This window comes from Anthonomus grandis, chromosome 22 (assembly GCF_022605725.1).
Source record: "Anthonomus grandis grandis chromosome 22, icAntGran1.3, whole genome shotgun sequence".
Classification (NCBI taxonomy): Eukaryota; Metazoa; Arthropoda; class Insecta; order Coleoptera; family Curculionidae; genus Anthonomus; species Anthonomus grandis.
The window spans coordinates 27,152,253-27,175,367 of record NC_065567.1 but is presented as its reverse complement, the minus strand read 5'-3'; the positions used below and the strand labels follow the sequence as shown (position 1 = coordinate 27,175,367).

Genomic DNA, 23,115 nt, shown 5'->3' with positions numbered 1-23,115 from the left:
GAACCAACGTTTAGTGCAGTTAGGCCACGATCGGTTTAAATGCTAATATTTTGCGAGGATAGATGAATATTATAAGATTCTAACTAGAAATATTGTAATACCCGCATTCAAGCATAAAATTAATTCAGTAGCCGGGATCATTTATAAGGAACGGTTACCAAGCTCAGAACAAAGAATGACACTTAAGTGAAGTGAACAGACATGACAACCGTCGACCGTGCATAGGATAGAGAAAAAATTTATAAGCTGTGTTTTAACTAGGTTTGAATTATTGTTTTCATCATAATTTGTATAAATAGGAAACAAGTATGGTTATTGCTTTTTATCATTCACATTTTTAATATGTATAAAACATCTTAACGATGTTTATATGAACTAAGTAGTATAGGTACCATACTTTTTGAAAACATTAAAATCTATGGATACATAATTTATTTAGGTGGATTTTCTAAACTAGAAACATAAATAGTTTTATTCTTACTGTAGTTAGTTATTAATTAACTTAGAATAGAGAATGGCATATAATATAAAATTTATCTTTTAGTTACAATAAATTTTTAAATGGGTATATTAACACTGCAATATGGTCAATGTGGAAATCAAATTGGACATGATCTTTATTCTCTTCTACTTGAGGATATTCAACAAAGAAAAAAAGATAACCCCCACTTTAGTTACGAATACATTGATCAATGGTTTGATATGGACAACAAAGGAATGTTTAGGCCAAGAAGTATTATGATTGATACTGAAACCAAAGTATTAAATTCATTAAAAAAATCTCCCCAGATGAACTTGAATCGAGTTGTTGCTGAATCTATCGGAGGGTGTGCAAATAATTGGGCTGCAGGTTACATGGAAAACAATAAAACATTCATACAGGAAGTTCTTGATATAGTTAGGAGCGAAAATGAAAAATCAGATTCAGTTTTGTCACTTTTAAATATTTATAGCCTTTCTGGTGGAACTGGTTCTGGAGTTGGTAGTTCTATTATTGAAAATCTATGTGACCTATATTCTAAGAAGAATATTATTAATTGTGCAGTTTTACCTTATGTAAGAGGAGAAATTTCAACACAGTCATATAATTGTGTTTTGAACTTGTCAAAACTATATTCAATCACAACCAGTACAATTATCTTTGAAAATGAAAAGTTGCTACATTTGTGTAAATATAGTTTAGGACTTAGTAACATTAATTATTATGATATTAATAGAATAATTTCTCAACAAATTGCTTCATTTTTCCATCCAGTTAAAAACGTTAATGATAGTCTAAATTTAATAAATAATTTAGTTGTGCATCCTTATTACAAATTCTTACAGATCAGAACTGAACCAAATGTGAAAATCACTTTTGAAAATTCTTTGGAAAATGCTATGATTAAACAATCCTGTTATGACCTCAAGCACTCAAATAAGGTCAATAAATGTTTGTCAAGTGTATTCATTTGCCGTGGTAAGGAAATTAGTATCTCGAAAATACTTAAAAATTCACACAATTTTGTTTCTTGGATACCAGAGCAACACAAAAACAGTATTTACTATGTTAATTCACCTTTTTTAAAGTACAAATCATTCTTAACACAGTGCTTCAATGCAAATAACATTGTTACACCTTTGCAAACTCTCATTAATGATGCTTGGATTAGTTTTACACATGGGGCATATTTACATCATTATAACAGCTTTGGTGTTGATAAGGAATATTTTTTAAATTCATTCCAACAAATGGAAAATATTTTGTATGATTATATAAATATTTGAGACAATAAAGTAATTAAAAATCATTTGATATTTTTTTGATGTACATTAGAGTAAAACTGGTGTACAAAAAGGAATAGAATGAAAGTAATTTGTTGACACTGGGTTATTGAAAATTCCTACATTTTCAATATTCCAACTAAGTTGTTAAATGTGAATAGAAATCAATTAATTAATTTTTGACATATATATATAAAGTTATGTTTGTTATTGTTTTTTAAAACTAAGTACATCATTTACTGAACTTCACTTTTACATAACTGCTGTAAGTTGTAATGAAATAGATGTAAGCCAATAACAATAAACAGTATATGATCTAAAAAGTTTTTAAAATAATAAATAAATTAAAATTTTGGTAGATATGAGGAAGTCTTTTATTTATTTAATTAATCATAAAACATTTAAAACTAAGATATTAAGCTAGTCTCGTGTTTCACCTTCTTCATCTTCCTCTTCGGCTCCTCTTATAAATAACACATTGTTACATCTGATTAAAACTTCTCCTAAATTACCTGAAAGATGGAATAGAATATTATAAATCTATGAAAGATTGCTTGTAAATTTCGGAAAAAATAATATATTATTTTCATAATGTAAGAATTCCATTGCCATTCCCAGAGCAAATCTTTTAGTGATTTCTATTTAGTCAGGAGAATTTATGTTTCAAAATGAGCCAGATCAAACAAAGTTTTGCATTCAAGCAATTTACTAAAAGTAATTTTTGCAGCAATTAGTAAAACCAAAAATTTTATTTATTAAAAAGGGCACACCAAAAATTAAAATTTAGAGAGAATATTGTACCTGTGACATCTCCGTCTATATATTCTTGGCAGTTAGCAAGCTGGAGATTCATGTAGCCATCCACTGACACCAAATATCCTTTGTATTCATGGCCCCACTTTAACTTAACAAGCACAGCTTTTCCTGTAAGGCTATTAAGGAAAGGTTTGGGATTTATTGGCATAGCAGCTGACATGTTGATTCAATTTTTAATTTTGTTCAGGTTATAAAAAAATCGTTACAATGTTAACTATCAAATGTATGACTCTGATATAGTTATGTAGAAAAATGAAAACAGTGAAAAAAAAATCGAAAATGTGTGGTTTAATATAAGTTTCTTGTTCTTCTCGATTATCCTTATTTTCTTCAAGAAGACTTTATAACATTTCCGGAGGACGCTTCTCTTTTTTCCCCGCGATACGGTTTAATTACTTTGTTTGAACTCTGAATAGCTTCAGTTGGTAGGAAAACTAGGTTAATGTAACTTTCATACATTAATGTATAACCTTTCGCATATAACCGATAAAAAAAATATTAAAAGGGTAAACTACAAAACAAAAGTTAACAGTTAATTTTAATGTCGGTCTTTGATAATTAAAATGACTATTTAAAATAGCAAAACTATAACCATTATTTAGAGTTAGCAGTCTCTACTGCATGGCGACGTGCTCGTATGAATGATATGCCTATTGCTGATCATGATCGTGCGTAGAACGTAGAACCTGAAAACAAATATGAAAAAATATTTTATGGTTTAATTTTACCTAAAAACAGACACCTTTTTTTGTCAATCAATAACTTGTAACATCATCATTATCCTCTGAGCATTAACAGAAACAGTACACACAAAAAAAAAAAAAAAAAAAATTTTACCCTCTCCATTGACCTTTGTCTAGTAGCAGCAGACAGCGCCTAAAATATATTAATGGCGATTTCATCATTGTTGCTTAATAAATATTCAACATTTTTCAAGAAAATCGGTTCTTTTTTCACCAAAAGTATGTCTGGTAAAACACCATTGAAAAGAATTCAAGAGAATACTCAAATTGCTCAAAACACTATATCAATTTTAAAAAGTGAGGTATGGAAGCAGTATACTTTTTTATTAAGGTTTCAATAATTTACTTAAGTTGTTTTATAGTTAACTTATATTAATAAAGAATATACCAAGATGTTAGCTGAACAGTTAAGGCAAGAAAATGCTCGTTTGATGGCTGCCATGGAAGATGCTAAAAGGAGGCTTATTGCTTTAGAAATGCAAAATGGAGTAAAACAAGTACCTGTTTCTTTTCAGCAAAAGGTGGTTTTAACCTCAAAGATTCCTGAAGAATCTCAAAAGGGAGATAATGTTGGTCAAGAATGTAAACCACCTAAAGCACTAAAGGTAAAATCACAAAAAAGAGGTGCAGATATTACAGAAGTACCAGTTGATATTGGTAGGCTTGATTTGAGAATTGGTAAGGTGGAAGATGTTCAGAGACACCAAGATGCTGATTCTCTTTATGTATTGAAGATTAACTGTGGTGAAGAGAAATCAAGAACTGTCTGTTCTGGCTTGGTTAAATATGTCCCTGCAGAAAAGTTGAGGGATAAGATGGTTATGTTGCTGTGTAATTTAAAACCAGTTAAGGTATGTTTAGTAAAAACAACAAATATACATAAAACAATGTTTTATTGCTTATTTAGATGAGAGGTATTGTATCTGAGGCTATGGTAATGTGTGCCAGTAGTGAAAAAGGAGTTGAAGTTTTAATTCCACCACCTAATTGTGCTCCAGGTAGGTAGACAGCAATAACAATCTATTTCTACAATTGTTAATCTAATGGCGTTTTTGACTGGTAGAAACTAAGAAAGAGAAGTGTTAAGTGCATTTTTCAGTTGCTTTGCACTGACCTGGTGTGGACTGGTTTTTTTGTTCAGCTGCATCAGAACAAATTTGTAAACTAGCACTCAGTGCAATTATTTTGGAACTGTCTGTAGAACTTGTAATCTAACCTCAAATCCACACAGTTGTACAGATCTCAGAATGGGCACTCGATTTGAGTGAATTGAATGAGGTTTGGTTTTTCAAATTCCACTTTTGCACTGTGCAAATGAAACTCTGTATATGAGTAGTTGTTTGCCCCGAGTCTATTCAAATAAAGCCTGTGAAGCCCAGCCGAAATTGCCATTACATTCACATTTATTTGTTTCTTTTTTTTTCAGGTGATTTAGTGCATTGTATTGGCTACACAAGACAACCAGATGCAATTATGAACCCAAAAAAGAAAATATTTGAAACTGTTGCTACCGACTTGCATACTAATAACAACTTAGAGGCTTGTTATAAGGGGAGAGTATTATCTGTACTTGGAAAAGGTCATATTTTAGCTGAAACCTTAAAAAATGTTACTGTAAAATAGAGAAAATGCTTTTTTGTAACTTGCACAAATAAAAGTTGGCTGACATGATAATGGTGGTTTATATTCAGTTAAATAAATAAACTCTTAGTTGATTATAGTGTTATTGCTTTGTTGAGTAAAAAATATGACATCAACAATGTCTTTTATTGTATTATTTATTTTGCTTTGACAAGTTGACAGATTTTAGTCAAAATATTACAGAAATAATTTTTTTATTGTTATATTTGACTGACAAAAACCCACTTTTTTGCAATGGTTAACGTGATTTTAGTTTTTTCAATGAACTAGTTATGAAAAGTAGGATGTGTATTTATGTTGACTTCTATATTCTTACTAACTCTGTTTTTGTCCGAAACCGCTGCCTGTAATCTTTTCCGGTACCAATATAAACGTCAATTTATTTATTTTTATATATATATATATATATATATAATATGCATTTCCTGTTATTCTAGAATTACTACGTTGTTATTATACTTACGATGTTTCATTTAATAATTATTTTACTATATATTGCACTTTTGTTTTGATATTATGATCAAAGATACAAATATTTTGTTTGCAAACCAGTATATATTTTTCTTTGCAATAAAATTATAAATATTTTACATTGAATATGAATATATTCCAATGATGTAGTACAAAATAAAACGATTAGTAATAATAACTAGATAAAATATATATTTATAATTCCCAATCATAAATGATAAAAAATCAATTAAATTATCAGTATCTTGAAACAATAGTAAATTTGTTAGTAATTTCTATACAAAAAAAATTCTTCGTCAAAATTAAAAAGAAATGCATCTAAAATATATTTCATCATCATCATCATCAAATATTTATTTCATATATTTAAAGAAATAATAAGAAATATGTAAATAGTAACTAATTTTATTACAAAACTATAGTTACTCAACATTCACATTATTTTCATCTAATATCACTCTAATATCGCTTTCCACAATGTAGTTACCATTATCGCAAAACTCCACTGGTATCCTGAGTACAAACATCTTAGGTAAACAAGTGTCCTCTGTACAAGTGATCAAAGAAAAACTAATATCTACATTTTCGATAAATTTTTCGGTTTGCTCTGGGATACTTATTACTAATTCAATATTTTTAACATTTGTACCATTTTTTGGTGAACAAGAGTATGTTGGAGAAGGAAGAAAAGCCACCCATTTCTGTGGTGCGCCTGGTGCCACTTTTAACCCTTTGGTAAAATTAAGGTTAAGTCGCAGAGCGATTTTCCCTCCTTTCGAATTGTGTCTTAGTGGTTTTTGTAGAGTTATCACGTTTGTGTTTGGCGGTTCGTTCTTTGTCGATATTCTTTCATCTCTGGAAAAAAAAATAGTTATACTCAGCTATGACTTAAGGTGAAAGTACATTTTCTTTTCTTGCACTTTTAGCAACGTAATAAACAATAATCTACACCATTTTTCATAAAAAATCCATTTTCTTGAACCCAATTTGTATAAGTATTTTCAAATTTACCTTAAGTCCAGTTTTTCCACTTTGCTTATAACTCCATTTTTTCCCAAAGTAAGAACTTTAACCAAATGATTATTGGTATCCGCTAAATAAATTTTTTTCCCATCACTACTCACACACAATCCTGCAGGTTCTTTAAATTCGACAATGGGATTTTCCATATAGTCAATGGAGCTACTAAATACATAAGTCGATATGGTATTTTCTGAAATTTCAATTTTTTTCAATTTATGGTTATAAGTGTCGGCAACATATAAACTTTTTCCATCTGGAGCCATTGCTACGCCTAGTGCATGTTGCAGTTTAGCTTCATAAAGCGAACCATCCTTATCACCAAAAGCAAACAAATTCTAAAAAAAAAGTAATTTAAAACTATCAATATGAAACTTTAATGAATTGACAATGATCACACCTCAGAATAAGATGAACTGAATTTTCTACTAAATAGACTACAATTATTTTGTTGAAATTATTTTCTTACATTTGGATTTCTGTCTCCACCAACAACTGCCGAAACTTTACCATCAATTAGAGAAAGCCGTCTTATACTGGAGCTCTCACTATCTGCAATATATATCTCTTTACTTTTCTCACACAACGTTATACCTGATGGTTGTGCAAATGCTGCTGCGTGAGGGTAGCTATTGTTTTTGTTTTCTTCTTTACCTGAACCAGCTATGTTGATGCAAGTACCTAAACAATGGATAATCAACAAGTTCCAGATATTATAACAAGTTATTATTGGTTTACCTCTAGAATATTTTTTGCACTTCCACCAAACTGTGTCATTCAAAAACAATGCCCAAATCTGATGAGTTCCAGCCATAGCAATGATTAAAACCTCTCTTAATGGTGGTTTACCATCTGGGTGGAAAGTTAAATCCATGTCTGGGGTTTTATAAATACATACATCCCATGGACTGGATATGGGTTGCTCTGATCCTTGCCTGCCTCCTATGCGATCAAGACCTTGATGTCCTGTCCCTGTCAACAAGATATTTGTTTATGTTTTGAGTGCTTTAAATTTTATGAAATCCATTTTTTAGTAATAAAAATTGATTGAGTTGTTAAATTTTTTTTACTAGATTACCCGCAACTGTTTCAACTCTATAATTCTCCAAATCGATTCTCCTAATGGCATGATTTTCAGTATCTGCCAAATATATTATGTTTTTATTAGCAAATGTTAAACCTTGAGGATTGTTAAATTCAGCATCTTCAAAATCTCCATCTTTAAATCCAAGTTTCTTTCCTCCTATTACATGTAATATTAAGCCAGTGTGATCTAAAATTAAAAATTTATAATAATTCTATCAATAAAAATTATTTATTATATAAACCTGTAACTAAAACTCTATTATTGCCTGTATCAGATATTGCTAAAAGTTGTTCATTATGTTCAGAATTAAAATATGCCACTTTTCCTGGAAATAATAAGGGGCCCTTAAAATCAGGAAGGAGGCGAAAAGCAGATTTAATTGGGAGTTTATGATATGATATCAAATTTTGTTCTCTAAAAAAAAAATATCATTAACAGCTCTTAAACTTAAAGATTTCTTACCTGTAATAATCTAATGCTACCCTTATATAATCAAGAAGTTCTTCTTTATGTCCTTCCCCTGTTAACATAACTATAGGATTAGCATTGGGGCCTAGCATTAAAAGTGTAGGCCAACAATGTACATCACAAGTTTGCCACATATCTGAATTGTAATCATTCACAACTGGATGAGTTATATTATACCTTTGCACTGCAGAAAGTACATTTGAAGAAAGTTTTTCGTTTTCAAACTTAGCACTATGTACTCCAATCTGTAACAAAAAAAAATGTAGGTATTATATATTCTAAAACTTAGCAAGATATTTTATTACCACAACTAGGCCATCCTCAACACCAAATCTGCTTTCAATGTCTCTTAAGTCAGGTATAATGTGCATACAGTTTATGCAGCAATAAGTAAAGAAGTCCAAAACAACAATTTTGCCTTTGAGGTGTTTATTAAAGGATAGAGGCTCACAAATGTTGAACCATTCTAAACCTAAAAAAAAGCATTTCATTACATGTGTTCTACTATATATTTAAACAATTTCATAAGTTTTACTAAGTTTCTTAAATTTTGTCATTCGAATTGAAATAATAGAAAATAGACTAAGATTTTCAAATAATAAATGTATAACAAGGATGCAAGGATTTTGTCATTATTCTTGAGTAAGTGAAGAATTAGAACTTTAATGATGATTTGCATGGTGAGTTTGAGAATGCTTTAAATTAAAATTTTTGTCAATACTGATATCCAACCATTTGAAGTTCTGAAGGAAAAATAACAGATACAAAAAATAAGAAAAACTTAGCAACAAATACCTTCATTAAAATCATTTATAGGCGCATATTTAACCGTCCTTAAATATTCTCTTATAGCATCATCTTTGTTATTACTTAAGGCAATAAGCCCAGTAAGTTTTTCATTGGAATAATATAAATAGTTCTCATCTGTATCCATAGTAAAGGTCCTCCTTAGAAATCCCAGTCCTACAAGTCTGCGACACAAATTTGTTTTGGCCCTACGAAAAATATTCATCAGCTTATTAAAATATAATATAGATGGAAACTGTTAAATAAATTTATTAATAATAAATAGAAAGTAAAATTAATCCATAGTTCATACCACTCTAACCAAAAAAGAATACTTCAATGTCAAATCTACTTAATGAGGTTATGGCCAAAGAACAACAACAAAGACTCAATTGCTAAAGACGAAGGAGAGTTAAACGGATTTATAGAACGAACATCTTTTAACGGCATGGTTTGGAATCACTGCGCACTATTGTATTTTGCGTATTTACAATTTCGGTACAGATGCGTTTATTTACGAAATTTCACCAAGATAATAAGACAAACCTTAACTAAACCAACTCGTTTAATTACTTATCAAAGAGAGTAAACGTTAAATTATAAAAGTAAATTATCTTATAATTTAATTATTAATACCTTATTAATTTAATTTATGTAGTATTTTGCCACTTTTTGGTTTTAAAAAATTCTCTATTGTTAGGTTATATACTTACATACATACATACATACATACATCATGTATATACTTTTATAGTATTATTTAATAATACTATTTCACACTCATTAGAATTATAAATATATCATAAAGTTGTATATTATTATTTTATTGGTGATTTCATTATATTTTGTTTTTTATGGAATAATTAATTACAGAAGATATTTATGTCCACTGAAGTTATCCATCTGAAGTAGGTTAGATAAACTGATATTCTATTAATTTGTACTTGGAATTCTTTTATATATTTATAATATGAAGGTAAGAATAACGATAAAAGGGATTTTTGTCCGGACAGTAGATGGTCCACTGTATTCCGCGCCACGTCGGGCATCGATCCCGTCGGTGCAGCCGGCTGCGAGCTCCTTCTCCCTCCCTCCCTCCCTTTCTCCCTCACTCCGAGGGATCACCCTCCCCGTTCCCTTGCAGCCCTCTATTTTCATCCCCTTTTGCGCTTCCGACTATAGGAAACCCCTTCCGTGTTTGCTGCGTTTTTGATTCGGATCGTATTAATTTTGCACTGAAACACTTTAAGAACAAAACGGAAAAGAATACCAAATTGGATTAGTTCGAGTTACAGTTAGGATAGATCGCCCGAATATTATTCTGATGATATTAGTAAATCAATCAGATATCCTGCGTGCTATACATCATTCGCAATTGTGTTCAGTTTACAAAAGCAACTGGCTATTGCGTCTCGTTTTCCTGTTCTTTTGTCGTTCAGAGGGATGGGATTGCGGACTTTGGCTACAACGACTCCTATTATACAAATTCACTTACATAAAATTCTATTGAAACATAAAATTCTCCTTACAATTTTACTGAATACATTATTCCAAAAGCAGCAAGTTAGTAGAACGATCGAAATAAGTTACAAGACATAAAAAATTTCTAAATTTTGGTAATTTGACAGTTTTTTTGAGAAGTGTAATAAATGTACCCTCCATAAATTTTCGAAAATAAAGTTATTACGACCTTCTGGATGAATTCCTTTGCTCTATGAAGAAGATACCGCGTTAGAGTTAGAAAAAGAAAACACTATTTTTTTTAAGAATTTTTTCAAAGTTTGAGATTTTTTTTTAGATATTAAAACTGAAACCTTGCGAAATAAGAAAATAATGCATTGGCTTTAAGGAAGATGTCAACCGGGAGTACAAAATCTGCAAATGTGCAGGCGTAGATAATGTAAATGCCTAGTCCTATGCATACTTTTGTTTTCCAAATTCAAAACTCAAATATTCTTATCGTTTCTCATATTTTCACGGTATCACCTGTCGTCATCCTCTTAAACTCGAAAAAGTGCAGTTTCCTTCCAGTGGGAGGAACTGCACTAGGAGGAAGTCCTCTAGACGAAATGATGACAGTACCGCTTGATTGTATGTTTATATGAAAAATTTAGCTTGATGATAGGAAAACCACCGAGAGGTTAAAGTCCTCACCTCCAACTTGTCCTGGTTTGCATGCGATTGATTCGAACGTACTTAATTTAAGACGATTCCTATCGTTGCGCTTATAAGAATTAATTTCGACAACTATTACTTTTTGAAATTTCAATTAACATGCTATTACTAAGATATTAAATGAAAATATCTTTCTATTTTGACCCTCGACTCCAAGTCTTTACCAATATCGCCGGGGATGTTTGATATCTTTACTAAGTTTCTTTAAAATTGTACAATTTTATATTGTTGTAGATTGCCCTCCACTGTGATACCACTGGTTTATTATATCTCTCACCTATTTATATTTCACCAATCAAATCCCCCTTCTGAGGAGTTTTAAATTACGTCTATTCTTGAACATAATATTAAACTTCTTGATGTAATAAACCCATTTTAAATAATTGGTACAAACGAGAGGTAATGAAAACAGAGACAAAACTGAAAAAAAAACTTAAGAAAGGCATAATATTAAAAATCATCATATCCATATAATTGGAAGGAAAAAGTGCCAGGTGCAACCGCTAATGCGGTAATGATACTTGGGACCCATGGTACCTTCTATCGATGCATCTGCCACTTTTATGCAAAGAGGCTATTTTTAGATGATTGTTTTTATTTCATTCACAAGGCACCTCGTTATACTACTTAATAACTAATTTGTATTGTTTCAGTGGAAATTTGGATGGGACTACAGCGGATTTACCTGCTGAGTTATATAGTAATAAATGTTTCTTTACTCACTGTTGGATTCTCTCGATTTTTGTTCTTTCATTTATTTTGGTCACTTAAAATTAGAACATTTTTAGGCTACCTTCGCGTGCATGTAGTGTATGATGTAGTCCAATGTATGAATTACTCGTGAGCCTGTCCTCGGTGTACCAACTAATACATCATTCAGAGTACAAAACAACGAAACAGCGTAGCTGCAGCAGAGGATCGTCCATCCACCCCCAGCGCGGTGGGGCGGTGGCGGTGGCGGCAGCGACCCTCGGATGCGGAACGACGACGTCGAGGTTTTGCCGCCCCCAGGTGAACGACCGCCGCTAACCCAGACCGCTACGCAGCGGTGTTTGTTGTGAACTTTCAGGACCAATCATCATCATCATCATTGTCAAAATGACGCTTTTTGAACAAAAACGCTTTTCCAATTGACTTTTAATTCAAATTGACTTTCAGACGCTTAGGCAAGAATATTTCAAATACCAGTCTTTTAAACATTTCAAAATGCCATTTTTACATAAAGCTCTTTTGATATTCCAAAAACAAACCATTTGATTACTCAGATTCTCAATCACTTTATAGATAAGAGTGATAAATGCTATTAATTAATTAAAATTGTCCGTGGTTTGGTTAATATTTATTGAACCTATATGTGTCTTAATTACTATTATTAAATAGCAGGTCCATTCCTTCTATATATTATTGATGATATCTGTAAACTGGTAAAACAACCCTGACAACTTATACGAAATTCGACAGCCTAAAATAAGAAGAGTTTGGGGACAACCAAGAGGTAGAGTTCACTCGGTTACTCTGTGTCAAGGGCTCTACCGAGCGGAGCGGTGTAGAGGACCGACCGATAGCTAGAGTAGAGTCGATGCAGCTACATGCAGTTTTATTAGCAGCAGCGACGCATTTTTCGCAGGGTTCGAGAGTTCAATGCACACGTGACCTTTTCGCATTTTCCTTTGATTTCTGTCGTTGTTTGTGTTGAATTCATTGCGCGAGTTGCTCATCTTTTACTCATTTCAAAATTGTAAATATAGTAAACATATATCCTTTAAATTAATATGATAAAAATTAAGAATGATGAAGACGGGGCAGATTTTTATATTCAGACAACAGATATTTTCAGACAACATACTGGAATGAGACGAAACAAGGATAGTGATTAACACCTTAGTCAGACTGATAAAGTCATGAAGCCAGAAGCAAATTTGAAGTAAGATTGAAATTGGGCGATTTTACATTTTTTAGGTCAACTCATCTAGTGCATAGGGCTTTAAAAGTCGAAAAGACGGGTGTATTGCCATATGCAGGCAGTTTAAGCCTGCCGCAGTCACTAAATAGCGTAAGAGTTTAACGAGTTTTCAGCAATAAAAAACTTTCAAGTTTATTACCAACAAAGATGATCCCTGGTCGGCCGCTCTCTTCGCCCTTTGTTATGAATCATTTTGTGAAATTTATTTTTATTGTTTTTTAAGTTTAAATAGAAGAAATAGATTTTAATTTAAAGCACATTTAGTTTAAAAAAAGTCTTGAATAGCACGTTCCAAAAGAAAATTAAGGTCAGGTGCGCATATGGTTTGATTATTAAACCCTAAAAAAATCGAAATTTCTTTTCGTCGTGATTATGTGGGCAGGTGGTGACTCGGGTTTAATCGGCCAGCCATCAGCTGTTCCAAGCTAATGGTAGACAGCTGATACTTTACCTTTTAGCCATAAAAAATATTCAAGGGAAATTAAAAATATTTTTAAATCTTTCAAAATGAAATTAATCAATAAGAAAATTTCAATATAATGATGGCCCTCTTGAACACATTTCACTCACACTCTTCAAGAGAGAGCCAATTAAAAAAATAGATGATTTTTATTAGATGTTAATTTATTTATTAAATTTGTTAATATAAAGTCTTCGTAAAAAAAGTAAAAGTTCTACAATGTTTTTAACAAGATGATATAAAAATACCAAAGGAACTGCTATAAAGGTAATTAGGGAGGTTAGGGGACGCGGTAACCTCTGACTTTTTGTTGGGTTGGAATGTGGAAATATTAGGGTTGCTAATGTTTACATTTCTAATCCCCATTAATGGAATTTTATTTAAAATTACCATTAAAAATTTATTAAAATTACTATATACTTGATTTTTCATTCATATATTTAAAAAATAATCAAATACCAAGCCTTCTTCATATTCTAGTGATATCACATCGAGGGTTAAAAGCAGTGAATTTTATTTTATTTCATGTAGTTTCATTGAAAATGATCCCCATCAGTAGCGAGGACAGCCTGGGCTTGTCCTCTTGCCTGAGTTCGTCGAACTCACGGATATTGGCCGACCGCGACGTGACGTGGCATCAATGTGGCAACATCGGCAGCGATCCAGAATCCAGCTCTCGTTTTAGCTGCGGCGACGGCGACGGCGACGGCGACGGCTGCAGAATCTCCATGGGAACGCATTTCCCCCCGGTTCGCTTTTCTTCCCTGTCTCTCTCTCTATTTCTCGCACTTTGCTACTGCTGCACCTTCCTCCCCTCCCCCTACACTATAACATACCATTTGAAATTGGGAAGTTAACAGAAAGACCCATATTATATTTATTTTTACTTGTATAGGATATAATATCTCCGATGAATAAAAATCTCCTGTTTTGATTTCTTATTAATTATAAATAGTTGAAAAATCTCTATAATTATAATTATAATTTAAAATATTCTTGGTAGATTACTTTAAAATAGTTCAGTTAAATCAATATTCAAAGTTTGCGAATGGTAGTTACTACAATTCAACTTAAGTAGTGCCAGTTTGTTCTGGCAAATGACAATAGTGCGTGCAGCTGACTCACCCCATTCTTACACGGGGTTATTGTCCCTATTTTACTAACCGTACCTACCTCTGATATAATCCGCTCCCTCTTTTACTTTAAATGATTAATCGATAACAAATCAGGTTTCTGCTTACAGACTATTATTAATGATTGTGTTACGTATTTAATTGAAATCAATGTTATCTAGGAGAAGAACGTAAAAAAAAATAAAAAGGACTAAACGAGTGACTAATGTCTTCTTCTTACGTACAGACAACCAAATACATTGACTCCAAACGCAGGCAACGTAATAATGCAATTGCTTTAAAGAGGGGTGCAAAATAAGTTGGAAAGGTGCGATTCGGTTCCCTAAGGACAGAAACGAAATTAAACAATCTTTCTTTTTTTTTGGTATTTTATTTGTACTGTATAATAAAAGTTAAAACGGATAAAAACAAAAAAAAAGTGATTATGCTGGCATCAGGTGCTTGTTCAAACCATGCTATGGCGTAATTTGCCTTATGGTACCGCACCTGCTGAGCTACAGTGCACGCTATTAAATAATACAAAGTGTTTCGCAAAAAAGTTTTTTTGAAAAATGCTTTTATTTTTTTTTAATTTACGGCGGAGACTTAGTCCTACATATAATACAAAAAAGGTTTATATATCTTGGTCCATTTGTTTTGCGTGATATTTGCTTCTTGTCGTAATAATATACATCACACAATATCCCTAATAAGAGGTTCATATAATTTTTCTCGCAGCTAAATTAAATTGCATACTAAAAAAAATTAAATTGCTGAAAAAAATCGACATCCTTTTCAAGCCACCACACATCTGCAGTATAGGCCCTTTCAGAAAACGGAACAGAAAACGAAATAAAAAAAATAATGCTTGGGTAAATACATCTTCCAGCTGGTACCTTTTGTTGTTTGCATCAAACGAGAGATTTGTTACCTGGTCTGGAACCAACCTCACACTATTCATTAACAGGCCCTGTTAATTTAGGGTCGTTTCTAAAATATAAGATCAATAGCTTAATAATATCAATATTTTTGAATATTTAAAATCGAGTAATTCGTAAATCGAGATAAAACTAATTGTTTTTTATAAGCCTGTAATCCTGTTCCCTCATAATTCAACATTTCTAATCCTTTTTAACCCTCTACAGAAGTCACCGTTGCCCCTATCGGATCTATACCTCGATTTAGTTCCACTCTACCCTGTTCCTTTTCGTTCGTACACCTTTATCTTTAATTACTATGTAATATTATATGAAATATCATCCAAACGGGGTGTGCTTGGGTCATTATTTGTTCTGGCCTTACAACACGCGTATTTTCTTTTTTTTTTATTGCAAATTGTTTGTAATGAACTAAAATAATAAAAGCTGGTTCTTTAAAGAAAATTAATTGAATGACCCCTTCCCAATAGGTACGCATAACACTTATAATTTTATATAATTCTTTCTGTTTTTGAAATTGAGATGTTTGAAAGAATAAACGACTATTTAACATAACAGAACGAATATGATTTAAACCTGTAATATTTTTGTTATACTCTACTTAAAAGAGACATTAATATTTAAAATAAAACACCACATATGAATACAAATACATTTTATTATCATAATTATATTTTTCACTATATAATATACTATGTATGTATGTATATTTTACTGACGTATGATAAAATAATTTAAGTATTATAATGCGTATAGCAACATTTATTATATAAGTATTTATTAATAGTTAAGTAGAAAGTTATATAATAATTATTATTAATAATAAATATTATTAATATGGTTCCGAAAAAAACGTGTTTTCGTACAAAATACTGCGAATGGCATATATAATATAACATCGAACTGGTATGTATATTACGCTACTTATATTGTAAGAGTGTCGTAAAATACATTTATATATTTTATGACACCCTGTATATTACTGGAGTACAATAAATTGAGACATGCATATTATATGGGGAATTGATACCATTATTTTCTCATAATTTAACAAGGAATACGCCCATTTAATTTTTTTTACTTAAAAATAGTGGCCTTCTATTAACTTATACTCTGTATACATATAAGCCGTTTTATCTTAGAACACATGACATATGTATAATGTATATGTTATAACAAAAAACGGCAAAGGGTTAACAAACTTCAAATTGATCAAAAATCACAAAATTATGTAAATATAATTAATAATGGTTAAGTTTTTTACAAAAATATTTCACATCGAGAACACGCTTCAGTGGAATTTTTCAGAAAATGTTTAAAAAAATAATTTTCAAACTGCAAAAATAGCTTGTTTAATTATACATTAAGCGAAATTCCTTTAGCACTTTAATACTCGCGAAGGCCATGTGCTTAAATAGTCTTTGGTAATCCAGATTCTTATAAAATTTGAACTGCTAAAGAGATTATTGTTTACATAGACTTATACTACAAGATGGTATTCATTTTTGGCTATGGTTATTAATATTGATTACTTGAAAAACTTACTAAAGATTATCATGACGCATTCTAAATAACGGAAAATATATATTTTTCTCAATGGGTAGTTAAAGAACATTTTTAATTTCAATTTTAAAAAATGATTAAACTAAATAAATTTATCTTAATACACGTAATTATCCTAAAATTAGAATAATTTTTATTTATAAATCTGAAACTTTTTATAATAGATAAAATTATTTTTTAATATTTAAATTAATTAATTATTTTGAAACATAAAAGGAAAATTAATTAATAATTACGAATATCATAATATATATATGTGTATTTTATTCAACTACTTTTTTATTAGGATTTATTTTTAAATAGATATTTTGGAAAAATGGGAAGCTAGAAATTTTTAACGAAATTTACTATATGTAATTTAAGGTGCATTCTTTAGAAACACAATAAAATTTATTTTATAAGTTGAATAATCTGAGACAAATAATAGGTTTTAAGGATTCCCAAGTTTTATTAATATATTGGATTAAAAATGTTCCGAAACCAACAAAACGCATATCAGTTTTTTAAAATCCTCTTTGTTAGTTGGTAGATATAATATTGCAAGTATTGGTAAGTATATTTTGTTCAATAAATGGAAATATTGAGGTATTTAATCATCTTTATTATATAAACAAGCAGGCTAAGACACGAACCATAGGCGTGCGAGCTCGCTTAAAATAAACATTCTTAGGCAAAAATGCGTCAATTTAAGTAAGGTTTTTAATTCTAAACTTTAATCTGTAGGCATTAATTTTTTAATATTTAAACAAAATTACTTTTATGGGCATATACTATATGTTTTGTTTAAGTCTATATTACTACTACAAACCTTGGTTATTCTATGGTAGTATGTCATTTTTCTAAAAAAAGTCATAGTCAAATATTCCTTTATGTGTATTATTTTCTAGCATTTATTAAACCTATGGTGGTGGGTCACTTTTTTGGTTTCATAAAAATGGTTTATGCGTTGGTAAGCGGTAGCGATATTTTTGTTACTAGGATTCCTATAATATTACATCAAAGCATCTTCAAAGTTCTGGATGTGGTTTCCTACGTTTTCTGTGTAAACGTTTTAAATTGGAAAACGGTTATGAACTGAATTTTATTATGCTCATATTTTATTCATAATTATATAGTATATCGTAGATTATTACCTCTGTTAATTTTAATTTGCATTTTATGTGCTTGATGTTTGTTTGTAAAGATCGCATTGCTTTACCTGTAAGTATAACATAAAATTTACATAATATGAATTTGTGAATTACGAAAACCCGGAACGAAACATGAATTTTAAATTAACTTTTATCTAATTTGTAATCCTAGTAACATGTATTATCTATAGTAGGTATATATTGGTGTGCCGAATACTAAACAAATCTAATACTAAAGTTTAAAATTAAAGACCTCGACAGATTAATTATTATTTTAAAGATAAATTGAAAAACTTTTGTCTCAGAATGATGATATTGCCGAGGTCCTTTATAACTGAACGAACCTTTTTCGACATAAACAACTCTGTCGTGGTTTTTCATATTCATAATTTCTTTAAAACATCTTATGTCATATCTAATTGCCAATCATAGCGCAGCCACATGCATTTTTGCCTACTGTTAGGCTCCGAATGTTTCTGTAAAAAAATAATAAAAGCAGTCTTAATGATGCGTCACTCTAAATGTCAAAAATATTATTTCTATATTATATATATACTGTACTTTTTTGCTTTTTCTTAAAAAAAAAAATAAATAAAAGATATCTGGTTAATGAAGACGCCAGATAACTCCTTGATACAAATAATAATAATGACTATATTGCTTTTTTTTTAAAGAGTTATATGTTTTTCTTCTTTTTAGTAACTTTAGTGTGGTAATAATTTGGCACCAGTTTTACCTATTTTGATTGCTGATGTCTTATAAGAATACAAAATTCAAAATGTACTAAAGTCTTGCAAATATTGTAGTTAATGGTCTAAAATATATTACAAACTCGATGTTTATGTGTTCCCCGATATATTATTTGTTTTATCGATAAATTCTTGTTTTAAACTTGTGTAAATCTACTAGTAACGATTTGCAAAGGCAAAAAATGTTTTCTGAAACCAAAAAATAAAAATTTTGTTTTTTTTTTAGTTACATGTTACTTTGTTTCAAATAATACCTACTATAAATAAATTCTTGAGAATTTTACGCTAATTTAAATTAAAAGGAATATTTCTCTGGTCCCTTTGAATAGTTTACTATAATAATGGCATCATAAAACATTTTTTACTTTTGCCACCCTGTCAAATTAAGCAAGAGTGAAGTGATTTTTTTTTGAAGATTTTCAACAGGAAGATTTTACTATTGTTTTTAACAGTTATTCTATGTGTTTTAAGCAGTATTTTCTTTTTCTATGTAGAAAAACATTCACACATAAATTTCTAAGTAATTTTTTTTGGTCGGACGCATGTATCTGTCGAACGACCCGATTTATTTTTAAATATAGATATTAAGCCCTATTAAATTATTTTCGGATTGTGTTGGTGGCAAAAGTTGAATAAGAATTGAAAGATCTTGAACCCTATCTGATAAATTACCACATACTTCTTTGAAATAATGTGCTGTACAAAATAATAAGTCACAGAAAAATGTCGTGTGAAATATAATGTGAGAAAATCAGGTTATGAGTAACGTTCAAATTAATATTGGAGCATGTTGTTTTTTATATTTAAATTCTTACCCGAATATATACTTTTCTTACGCTCGTTGCAAAAAAATTAAATTTGTTTATTAGGTTTAGAATTAATTTTCACACTTTATATCAGTCTTGTTCATCACAGAAAAGCTTTGATATGACGAAATTATTGTGCTTTGGCGTTGATCGGACAAAATAAAGATCATTTTATCTCTTTAATTCCTAATAATATTTATAATGCCGAAATGATGTGGCATTCACCTTGAAAGTAAATTGAAATAACAAGCTATAAGAGGAATACTTTAGTATCTATATTTGAATTATGATTCTTGACGACCGAAAAATTGGTTACTGTTTTACTTAAAAAAATATTTTTTTTCTTTGTAAACCGTTCGACAAATCTTGCGCCCTTTTTAGCATATATATAATAATTATTACTATTATTATATGTATATATAAAAAACGACAAAGATTTTCAACCATAAAATATTAATTTATACGTTCAAACACACGGTATAGTTATTATTAATGATAAATTTTTTTGAAACATTTTTTGCTGCTAAATATACTATTATATTATAGTTTATATATATTTATTTTATATAAATGAGCGGGGTGACAGGATATCCAGGGTCACAGGATATCTACTCTACACTGTAAGTAAGTAAAATGTACTAAGTCCTACTCTTATACAATTAAATACTTTATTTTATGGTTAAAAAGTTAGTTAGATAAATAGATAACTTTTAAAAACTACTTATTTCGATACGTTATTGCTTTGAGTTACCATTAGAAGACAAAATTTTGGATGCCGCAAGCTCTGTAGTTACTAAAAGCCCATTAAAAATATTTGGAAAAGTTCATAACAGCATCAGGATCATTTATATAGTAACTGTATTAATAAAAGTGATTTTAAAAATATGATATTTGACGAAAAGGTTCGTCGTTATCGTCAACGAATAGAGTAGCTATATTTATTATATCTTTTCAGTAATTTCACAAATATATCCGACATCATCCGACCGACTGCAACCGAACTAATATGAACTTCTTCCAGATATAATTTTACATTACATTAAACTTTACTGTGTAGTGGTGAATTGCGTTGCCCTAAAATAAATATTACGTTACTAATACAATTTGGCATATTAGATTCATGTCTTCTATCTACTGATACTGAATTCTTATACTTTTAGCGTCGTCATATTAAAAGTAGAAAAATAGCCACCTAGAGTGGTTTCTAATACAGGGCGTTTCACTTATCCGAGGCGAGCTAAAATTATTTCTTATTTTTAATTAAATTATGCTGGCTCGGCTCGTACGGGCAAGCCACGCTGTATATTTAATCTTAAAAATTTACCAAAGTTACAAAAATAAATCTAAGTCCTAGCGCTTAATTTAAAAGCCTGTGTGAGTGCTACAACTGCCTATTGTAACTAAGCGACTTAAGTCCGGCAAGATGCCGTCGCGCTGGACAACCTTTACAAAAGAGTAATTTTTTTTAAAGCCACTTAGTTACGTAGCTGTTCGAAACCAAACGAATCCTATTCTCCGAAATATTTGCTTCCGTTAGCGTATACATTATTTTTAAAGACCTTAAAAATGATCATTGTAGCAGCTTCTGCCCTGCGACCCTAGTCAATGTCTTTTTTAGGAGGCTACAAAAAGTTATGAATGTATATGTCATCCTATTAATATAAATATTTATTACGGTATAAATACAGCTTTATTTTTTCTCTACAAAACATCTATAAGTATAGTTTATTTTCCTTAAATGACTAATACCAAAAATTAATTTTATTAGTTTTTTTTTGTTTGTTTAATAGTAAATATGAAATATATATGTAGATATTATTACTTAAATCGAAGTTTAGGCCTGTATATTAAGTGTGTTGAAAAATTTCGCTAATATACAGAGTGTTGATTGGCAGCGCTAAAAAACAAGAGAAATATTAAAACTAACCACGTGTCAGCGAAAATAAAAAAGATAATCTGTTTGAGAATTTAATATTTTACAATGATATGATTAAACGTTAGAAAATAAGAAAACACGCTGCTGATGACCAATTAATAAAATACGAGTATATCAGCTATCCGACCCAAACAGCACACTTAGTATCAAGTATTTACTTTTATTTCACGCAATCGCAGTTACGTGTAAAAATGTAATAATAACAGACAATGTACGCGTTGTTCAAATTCAGTTGGTTTTAGAAATAATGGAGAAAAATACAGGTTAATAATCACTTGCGAAAAAAAACTGATATCTACTTTACTTATATTAATCAACCTTTTCAGCAATTTAATCATAAAATTAGGTACTTTTGATGACTTTGCACAATTTACATACAAAGCAAATAAGTTTGCTATCCGAGCATAATTGGTAATAAAGTAGTAAATTATTTAATGTGTAGAAACGTACTTAGGCTAATAATAAAATTAATCCGACTAACGTTTAACTATATCACTTGTAAATCTATTGCACTGCACCCAATCCTCGTTTTTAATCAGAATAATGCTCGTCATTTTCTAACTAAGAAAGCAACTATGCACCTCTTAGAGGATCGTTGAATTAAAAATTTCAATCTAACGTAGCTAAAAATGATTTGCAAAAAGTGCTACTGATCTTCCTTAAATATATAAAAATGATTCGGGAGGGAAGACAACTTACCAGCAAACGTGAAACCCGAAAGCGTGAACGACGCATTATAAACTTTTCTTAACATTGCACATTTTCTAAGTTTTTAGTTTTAAAACCAATCAATCAGTTCAGTAGCCTGATCTCTTTGCTGGATTATAATTCAAATGTCTTCATTATCTTATTACATAATCAAGATTCGTCCTTGCTTTGATTTTATGTATGTGATTAAATATGAAACGGCAAGATATATATATTAAAACAATCTCTTGATAAATTAATAAAAAAAAAATCTCTGACAAAAGATAATCATAACCCAGAAAAGCGTCAGTGAATTGCCTTAACAGCGCCGCTACACACGTCCCCGAAAAACGATAAGAACGATATACTCTGTCAACCATATTGAGCAGTTTTATTTTTTAATTATATTAATATTACGTTAAATGCATCTTGTGGGATGGAGCAGGCAAACAAGACTACACTTCGAAATATCCCCGAAATTTCCTACATATGTTAATTGCTCCCCCTAAAAATACTTGTTTGCCAGCCTCCCATCAAATGATAAAGCCTACAAATCTAAAAATCCACGCGTATACTAAAATAGTTTTATATAATATGTCGTTAGTAAAATATAAAAACGCGCCTTTGTATTTATAAATTTTGTGCATTGAGATCTACCGATCTATATGACTCTACAGTACTCACTAAGCATGCATGATGATTGATATTATTACAACATCAAAACAATACATAAATATCTAAATTATTACACGAAGATGAAGGTTCATGCTTTCTATAAGATTAGTGTCAGATTAGATAAA

The 23,115-nt window shown here is 30.3% G+C and overlaps 4 protein-coding genes across 10 annotated transcripts; 2 read left to right on the top strand and 2 right to left on the bottom strand.

Annotated features, from left to right (window-relative positions):
- The first annotated feature begins 6 nt into the window (after window positions 1-6).
- On the top strand, window positions 7-1,790 carry LOC126748678 (tubulin delta chain-like). Of its 6 annotated transcripts, none has more exons than XM_050458057.1 (3): window positions 7-306; window positions 545-733; window positions 790-1,790. In XM_050458057.1, exons 2-3 carry the CDS (start codon window positions 584-586, stop codon window positions 1,765-1,767), a joined length of 1,128 nt encoding a protein of 375 aa, XP_050314014.1. In that variant the 5' UTR covers window positions 7-306; window positions 545-583; the 3' UTR covers window positions 1,768-1,790. The 6 variants fall into 6 exon arrangements, with proteins under 6 accessions (XP_050314014.1, XP_050314013.1, XP_050314011.1 ...); XM_050458056.1 differs by having other exon boundaries at window positions 9-261; XM_050458058.1 differs by having other exon boundaries at window positions 250-388.
- A 324-nt stretch (window positions 1,791-2,114) lies between these two features.
- LOC126748680 (small nuclear ribonucleoprotein F) lies at window positions 2,115-3,266 on the bottom strand. The gene is made up of 2 exons (XM_050458060.1): window positions 2,566-3,266; window positions 2,115-2,276 (listed from the first exon to the last, which is right to left on the bottom strand). The coding sequence occupies exons 1-2, from the start codon at window positions 2,738-2,740 to the stop codon at window positions 2,185-2,187; spliced, it is 267 nt and encodes an 88-aa protein (XP_050314017.1). The 5' UTR covers window positions 2,741-3,266; the 3' UTR covers window positions 2,115-2,184.
- A 203-nt stretch (window positions 3,267-3,469) lies between these two features.
- LOC126748679 (aminoacyl tRNA synthase complex-interacting multifunctional protein 1) lies at window positions 3,470-4,997 on the top strand. Its single transcript, XM_050458059.1, has 4 exons — window positions 3,470-3,625; window positions 3,686-4,174; window positions 4,231-4,321; window positions 4,750-4,997. Exons 1-4 carry the CDS (start codon window positions 3,470-3,472, stop codon window positions 4,944-4,946), a joined length of 933 nt encoding a protein of 310 aa, XP_050314016.1. The 3' UTR covers window positions 4,947-4,997.
- Window positions 4,998-5,824: 827 nt separating this feature from the next.
- LOC126749034 (NHL repeat-containing protein 2) lies at window positions 5,825-9,262 on the bottom strand. 2 transcript variants are annotated; one of them, XM_050458642.1, is made up of 10 exons: window positions 9,110-9,262; window positions 8,806-9,005; window positions 8,316-8,482; window positions 8,005-8,255; window positions 7,784-7,956; window positions 7,534-7,728; window positions 7,194-7,427; window positions 6,925-7,136; window positions 6,447-6,793; window positions 5,825-6,290 (listed from the first exon to the last, which is right to left on the bottom strand). In XM_050458642.1, exons 2-10 carry the CDS (start codon window positions 8,942-8,944, stop codon window positions 5,858-5,860), a joined length of 2,151 nt encoding a protein of 716 aa, XP_050314599.1. In that variant the 5' UTR covers window positions 8,945-9,005; window positions 9,110-9,262; the 3' UTR covers window positions 5,825-5,857. The 2 variants fall into 2 exon arrangements, with proteins under 2 accessions (XP_050314599.1, XP_050314598.1); XM_050458641.1 differs by lacking the exon at window positions 9,110-9,262 and having other exon boundaries at window positions 8,806-9,103.
- Window positions 9,263-23,115: the final 13,853 nt, after the last annotated feature.